General features: G+C 52.6%; 1 protein-coding gene across 1 annotated transcript in view; it reads left to right on the forward strand.

Moving 5' to 3' along the window:
• The window catches only part of LMX1A (LIM homeobox transcription factor 1 alpha), a 43,894-nt gene extending 36,616 nt beyond the window's left edge, over positions 1-7,278 (forward strand). The window contains exons 3-8 of the mRNA XM_005147071.3: positions 1,436-1,668; positions 6,013-6,182; positions 6,335-6,412; positions 6,520-6,589; positions 6,719-6,889; positions 7,118-7,278. Coding sequence (XP_005147128.2) covers positions 1,436-1,668; positions 6,013-6,182; positions 6,335-6,412; positions 6,520-6,589; positions 6,719-6,889; positions 7,118-7,278 — 883 coding nt within the window. The remainder of the gene's footprint in view (positions 1-1,435; positions 1,669-6,012; positions 6,183-6,334; positions 6,413-6,519; positions 6,590-6,718; positions 6,890-7,117) is intronic.
• The last annotated feature ends 311 nt before the right edge of the window (positions 7,279-7,589 follow it).

Consider the following 7,589-nt stretch of genomic DNA (forward strand, 5'->3'; position numbering starts at 1 on the left):
AGGGCTTCCCTTCACCCTTACTCTCCCAGCCAGTCACCCTAGCACCACAGACCCCCAGCACCTCAGGTTTTCCCTGGGAATAACACATGGGATGGGACCACAGAGGTGGGAGCTATCTGGGGTCGGAGGAAGGCTGGGTGTGTCGCTCCCCATGCAGGTCCCTGGGGCATCCCCGGGCTGGGACATGGGCAATGCTCGGAGATAACCTTCACAGGATGTGTGCTGACTTCTGACTTCTCTCTCTGGGCCAAGGTCATTAAGACAGGGGAATAATAATGTCCAGTTCCCACAGATATTTAGAACAAGGCTGGATAAACAGTGACTTTTTTTTTCCTTATGGGGCCCCAGCCAAAAATACAGATATCTGGGGTATCTTCGAACATCTCTACTGGCTGAAACATCCCATTCACTTGAAACATCCCATTCACTTAAAACATCCAGCCCAGGGATTAGCTCCAGGTGCCTCCAAATCCTCTCAAACCAACACTGATGTTGCCACCTCCTCTCTGCTTACCTCAGTCTCCCCAACTGTAAATCAGTGATCATACTACTGAAGCTCTTGGTAAGGACATTTAAAGTCAGAGAAAGAAAAGCTTTGTTTCAACCTACAGTGTTATTGCTGTCATTATTATTTTTGACTTTTAAGTATAAAGCCAGTGTGTTGAAACCTGGGAATTGTACAATTAGTGATGCTTCACACACTGTCCCGTCAATGTCAAGGAACAAGCTGAGATTTATGTTTTCCTTTTGACATATCGAATCTTCAGTCTGTCACCAGCCTTAACCCAAAACTTGATGCTATACAGGGTTTTTTTATGACAAATTGGGTGTTTGATATGTTTGCAATCAGAAACAGGGCTGTTCCAGTGACCCAGGGCAGAGGGATGAGGTGGTTTGTGGGTGACTTATAGTACTGATGCTTTCTTCAGGTGCTTCTTGAAAGGCATGGATGAATTTGCTGGCTCCATTGCCATCTCCATCATCTCCTTACATCTAGGTGTGATCTGGAAGCAGGTAGAAATGTAGAGTTGGCTCAATAAAACTCATGTAGATGTGTGTCCCATGTCTTGTGGTGGTGGGAGCTGGGCTGTTGGGTTTGACACCTGTTTAATCTTCAAGTGGAGTGTCCAGATGTTGGCATCTTCGTTCTTTGACTGTGTTCACGGTAAGCACCTGGTAACAGGTCAAACAAAAATGCTAAAGTTGTCCCAAAGGCAGCAGTCCCCATTAGCACAGGGCAAGCTTGCAGCACGTGTCACTGCAGGGAGACAGTGCCGTTGTGCCCAGCCCCTCAATGCAGTCAAAGCACCAACAGGGTGACACAGTGATCCTGTGATGTCCATCTTCCTGCCACGGGTCCCAAACACTGCGCCACCTGTGGGTGCAGCCGCGGTGCTGCCGGGCATCCCAGCGGGATCTCCTCTTGCTCCCGCAGGCTCTTCGCGGTGAAGTGTGCCGGCTGCCTGGAGGCCATCGCGCCCAGTGAGCTGGTGATGCGCGCCCAGAAGAGCGTCTACCACTTGCGCTGCTTCTGCTGCTGCGTCTGTGAGCGGCGCCTGCAGAAGGGCGACGAGTTTGTGCTGAAGGAGGGGCAGCTCCTCTGTAAGAGCGACTACGAGAAGGAGCGGGAGCTGCTGAGCTTGGTGAGCCCGGCTCTGTCGGATTCTGGTAAGGGGCTGCCCGTGCCCAGTGTCTCCCTGGCTGGTCCCGCTCTGAGGCCCCTGTGAGTGCGGTGTTGCTCACTAGAAGCAAGGTTTGGGCTCGTTACCCTGAAACTCTGCCCCATGGTCCAAAGGGAAAAGCACATTGCATTCTCCAACCAGAGTCTCTCCCACCTCAGTAACAAGAGCATGAGTGGGTACCTCAGGAGTGGAGGGGCTGCAGTGCTGCAGGATACTCTGGGGACCATCCCATCTCAATAGGCTCTTTCCATAATGGTTTGTGCTCCTGGCCTGGGCAGCAGCACCCCATCCTGAGGGGCATACATCCTCTCCAGGAGCAGGAGGGAGAGTCATGCTGGCCAAAGGCGACATCTCTCATCTCCTTGCCTTTGGAAACAGAGGAGCTGTCTCTGCTGAAAATACACTGTACAAAAGAGTTTTCTTTCTGAAAAAAAGTCATGGTCCCAGGCATCCCAGTGACTACCTTCTGTGTCCTTCCCCTGTGCCTCACTGTCCCAGACAGCAGACCCAGTGTGGTGACACTGCTGGGACACTGAAGAACCAAGGGGGGCTGCAGGAGAGGCGGCACCTAGCTGGCACCTGTAGTTGGGCAGGGGGTTGGCATCCTGCTCCAGCCATGGTGTCACTGCCAGGTCAGGTTGCCCAGAGCATCAGATCAGCATTAAAATATGCATTCACAGTCAATGCAAATAAAATTTGAATCTTTCCCAGGAAGACAAATTTAGTAAGAAAGCCCAGCAACGGGCACCAGGCGGGTGGAAATGATCTGCTAGCAGAAATCCTTGTGTTAATGCTGTCCCCGTGGAGCCCTGTTTCTTGATAGGCTGAACAACCCCATGCTGTGCACCTGGGTCACTCTTAAAAACCATCACTGGGGGAAAATCTGCTTTGTGGAGGAAAAGATTTAACTTTGAAATGCTGTGCTCTGGGAAGTGCTGACAGCATGCTGGGGGAAACTTGTCCTTTCCCTGCTAGAGCAAAGCATTGGATTTAATAAAATAGAAATCAGTGTTACAAGCCTGCTTAGGAGCTGGTTAGGTTGTCAAGGTGTGAAGCAAGGCAGGCCACAGACATGACAAAGCCAAGTGCTCGCTGCCAGGCACAGGCAATGCTGCAGCTTGGAGCAGGTGGGGAGGGGGGGGACGACGGGACACAACAGTGTGTTTTCGATAGATATGGAGCAAAAATTGCATAAACCCATATTTGTCTTTAATATTGTGCTCCTCTGTAATCCTGCTTGCTTGAAAGAAAAAGAAATCCTCCTCCCAAATAATGGTGATGATATTTAAACAGTAAAGAGTGAAGCAATGGGAGGAGGTGGCTGAAGGCAGCCGGTGAGTGATGGTCCAACGCTGGAATTGCTGGAGAGTCAGGAAAGTAGCAGGATCCAGCACACTGGCATTGCCTCTTGCCTTAGCCCTGGGAAAGTCCTGAATGGATTGAAGAATTATTATTTTTTCCTTCTGGGATGTGCAGACTCTTTCAGTTAAAATAGGAACTGATGAGGAGACATCTTGCAGGAAAATAAGTGAATTGGCCACAGCGGTTTGGGTTTATTCCTAATAGGAGAAAAGGGCAGTTTGGGAAAGGCTGGGGAGCTTTTCCTCCCCAGCGACTCATCGGCCAGTGGTCCAGCTCCCTGCCAGGGGCTCTAGCCAAACTGAGAACAACTAGCAAAAACCTCCAGGGGAAATACTTATTTAGGTGGAAACTCCAGCTGAGACCCAAGAGATGCAAAGGGCCAATGTGGGAGTCAAAAGGACACGACAACCCCTTGGCTGGGTGGAAACCCAACCCAAAGCCCCAGCATCCGCTAGCAGCTACTGGCTGGGAGGTCCCAGCCTTTCCTGTCTCCCTACAGACCCCATTGCTGAGCCCCACTGTTGTTCCTGCCTGGTTTTAGTGGCCACAGTTTGTCTTGGGATGTTGTGTGGCTTTGGGGATGGTGGCTTAGTTGGGGCCAGCCCAAGTGCACATCCCATATGGATTCCCACCATGGAGCGGCTTTACCCCCTCCTGCTACATCCCTCCTGGGGACCTCACCATCACACCGGGGGATGCAGAGGGAGTGTCTCCACTCTGGCACTGGTCCCAGATGCCCTTCACCAGCAGTGTGTGATGTGCTTGTCCAGCCTCTCCCCTGTCTCCCCCTTGCTGCTTTGAAGACCTGCGACCTCCCTCCCCCAGCCGCTGTGCACCAAAGGCCACTTTATGAGAAAGCACAGATAAAAAGCAAGCCATATGTTGTCTGTAATCTCCCAAACCCTCGCTTCAATTACCTCCTCCCCTGAGCCTCTGCTGCCCAGCCTAAGTAAACAAGCCCCTCTGAAAGAGGACCCCACTTTCCAATTAAAAGCGTCCTAACGTTTCTCCTCTCCCTAAATCCTCCCAAGTGAGGAATGTCCTGGCCCTGGCAGCGGGATGCGGGCTTGGCGGGTCAGACCAAGGGCATGCTGCACAATATCCATTGCCCCGGCCCCTTCCCAGGTGACGTCAGGGGCAGCCCCAGACACTCATTAATTTCTCCCCCCTCCTTGGTGGGGAAAGTCTTGAAAGGGAGTTAATTAAAAGTAATACCCTGCCAAATCCGGCTTCACTTTTCCTTCTTTCCCTTTGACACTGGGAGGGATTTGCAGAGCAGGTGTTGTGTGGGGGGCAGGACTCTGGAGGGCTGCTCTGAGTGGGTTTTCCCCTTGGCATTGGTTTTGAGCATCATTTGCTTGATGGTGTCCATGAGCCTCTGGCTCCCCCCTGCTGGGCTCTGCCCCTTGCAAACTGGAGGGGATTGGGGCACTTGCCTCCCATTAGGATGTAAAAGGGTTCAGGCACTGAAACGTCTCTGTTGGTTGACATTCCTCCTCCCAGTATTTGTAAAACTCTCTACCCTTCCGTCAAAATTAAGCTCCTTCAGGTTTCAGGAAAGCAGGCAGCTCAGCAGAGTGCACTCTGTGCTGGCACTGAGGAGGCAGTGACAGCCACTGCTCAACCCCATTTGCCACCAGACTCCACACCCAGCATTCCTAGCACTGGGCTTCTCAAACCCACTGTGTTGCTATGTCCCTTGTTTTGGGACATGCAAGGAAAAAAGCAGTTTGTCTTTCCCATTGCCACTGCTGCCATGGGCACACTGTGGCTGTGCAGGAAGCTCACAGCAGCAGCAAGGCTTTGTCTCCTGGGGGCCAGCACCAGGTTGTTTGGGGATCGCCAGTGTGAAGATCTCTCCCTGTCCCAGTCTGCCCAGCCCTAGGCACAGGGAAGGTCTCTGTATCAGCTGATGAGCCTAGGAGAGAACCCAGCAGCATGGAGGGAAGACATAACTGTTACCTTAGAGCATCCTTGCTACTCCACTGGAATTACTGCCTCACCTTGCTCTGCAGAGCTTCTGTCATTCCACATTCCCAACTGGGCTGCCATTTGATTTATGCTTTTGTGATGTGTGTGATCCATGATTAGGTATTGCTATGGGTTTCAGCCTGACCTGCTCTTGCAATGAATTACAGTGAGCTAGGCTTACAACTCCCTAATGCATCCCCATCTCCCAGAGGCATAACAGCCTTGGGACAGGATTTGAGTGAAGCACAGCCTTGCAGCCTGCATCTGCATCAAACCAGCACCTCAGTTCTGTTATCAATTCCTGAATGGATGGTGGAGGAACTTTCTGGAAAAGGCTGTGAGTAACAACTTGTGTGTGGGGAAGACCTGTACTGTCAGACTTCCATTACAGCCGTCCCACAATGGCTGAGCATGTGAGGCTGTCAACATGGTGGTGATGCATAAAATTAGGAGGGCTGGTAAGATGCTTTCCTGGAGCAGCTTCTGCCCAAAGGCCTTGCAGCCCTGCACAGTGGAGAGCAGCAGGAAGATACACACCAGTGCGTGGGAATGCAATGGAGCAGCACATTACAGCAAGTACCTAAGGGGTGAAGCTTGAAGCAGCCTGAGCTTCTGGCTAGAGAGATTTAAAACTCCATGGAAAGGGGAAAATATAGGCCTGGTCATGAGCTGTAGAGCAGGCAGGGGTTTGGGTCTGATGAAGGGAAAATCAGGTGTCCTAGGATTTCACGTTGCAGCTTTTCAGAATGTTGGGGCAAAGAAGAACCCAAAAGCACATTGGCTGTCTGAGCAGCCCCAAACTATGAGTCACTGCAGCTCCCACCCTCTCCGTTCTGCTGTGGGGAAGGCAGCCCCAAACCTCATCTCCTGTCACACATTCACAAGAAGATTCCCACCAACACCAGCTTAAGTCCCCCAGATATTTTCGGACATGCTGGAAAATAGAGTGCATGGCCTGTTGTCTGTAAAGGACCTGCTTCTTTTTCCCCCCTCTTAGGCAAAAGTGATGATGAGGACAGCATTTGCAAGCTGGGCCAAACCTCAGGGAAGGGTGCTGAGGATGGGAAGGATCACAAGCGTCCCAAGCGGCCGCGGACAATCCTGACCACACAGCAGCGGAGGGCATTCAAGGCATCGTTTGAGGTCTCCTCCAAGCCCTGCAGGAAGGTAAGGGGAGAAGGGCCCATGCGCAGTTGCCTTCAGCCCCTGGGGATGTCCTGGATGCTGAGCAAGGACTTGTCCTGGCTGCTCTATTTCCTCCTGAAGTCTCCCTGAAAGGCAAAGTGGGCTGAGATGCTGCTGTCATTCCTTCCTCCAAGGTTCGGGAGACGCTGGCAGCTGAGACAGGTCTGAGTGTCCGTGTAGTGCAGGTCTGGTTCCAGAACCAGAGAGCAAAGGTGGGTATAAGGGGTAGCCCCCACTAAGGCTGGTGCTGGGGCTCCCCTCCCTCCTCACTTCGGCCAGGGCATGATTTCACTCTGGTTTTCCCATTCTTCTCACCCAGATGAAGAAGCTTGCCAGGAGGCAGCAGCAGCAGCAGCAAGATCAGCAAAACACACAGCGCCTGAGCTCAGGTACCCCTTGCACCCAGTTCTCCTTGCATTCAGGATCTCCCTATTCCCCAGCCCTGGACTTCCCAAGGGAGCTGGGCCTCCCAAAAAGCAGCAGCCCCACTGTGTTGACAAATTGCTCTTATCTTCCAGCCCAGACCAATGGCAGTGGAAGCTCAGGGCTGGAAGGAATGCTGAACCACTACACCACTCTGCCCCCACCCCAGCAGCTGCTGGGCATGGAGCAAACTGTCTATGGCTCTGACCCTTTCCGGCAAGGGCTTACCCCACCACAGATGCCTGGAGACCACATGCACCCCTATGGTAAAGCTCTGGGGTTTGCCTCTTGCCTTCTGCCTTTCATAGGGATGCTGGGCTGCAGTGGGGGGCTGTGTGGTGGAGGCATGCATGGGGATGCAGTGCTTCTGGAAGATGGTGGTCCCCTAACTGCTAAATCCTTCCACTGCAAAAGCTGGGGGTACCAGGCACTGTCATGGTGCTGGAGGAGAAAGCAGGCTCTGAAGCCCTTCTGCTCCTTCCCTGCTTCCCAAGGTGCCGAACCCCTCTTCCACGACTTGGATAGCGATGATACCTCACTGAGCAACCTCGGTGACTGCTTCCTCACCACGACTGATGCGGGGCCGCTCCAGGCACGAGTGGGGAATCCCATCGACCACCTCTACTCCATGCAGAACTCCTACTTCACCTCCTGAACGTGATGTGGGCCCCAGCACAGGGCAGCTACCACTGCTGTGCTGCTCCAGGAGGGGCTGCAGAGCCCCTGGGGTTGGGAGGGAGGGGAAAGTGACACTGCTGAGATGCTGTCAAACAATATGTTGTAGCTTGGGATTCCCAAGGAGCGAGTTAAGTTATGGGTTGCATAGTTTCATGTTTCTCTTAGGAGCCTAGGATTAGGGACAGGAGTGGTTGTTGCAGCTGGCTGGTGGATTTTCAAATTTCAAATGGGGAACCGAATTTCTTGTTTCAGCAGGAAGAAAGGCAGGGGGAGGGAGATGTTCCTGTG

This window comes from Melopsittacus undulatus, chromosome 6 (assembly GCF_012275295.1).
Source record: "Melopsittacus undulatus isolate bMelUnd1 chromosome 6, bMelUnd1.mat.Z, whole genome shotgun sequence".
Taxonomy (NCBI): domain Eukaryota; kingdom Metazoa; phylum Chordata; class Aves; order Psittaciformes; family Psittaculidae; genus Melopsittacus; species Melopsittacus undulatus.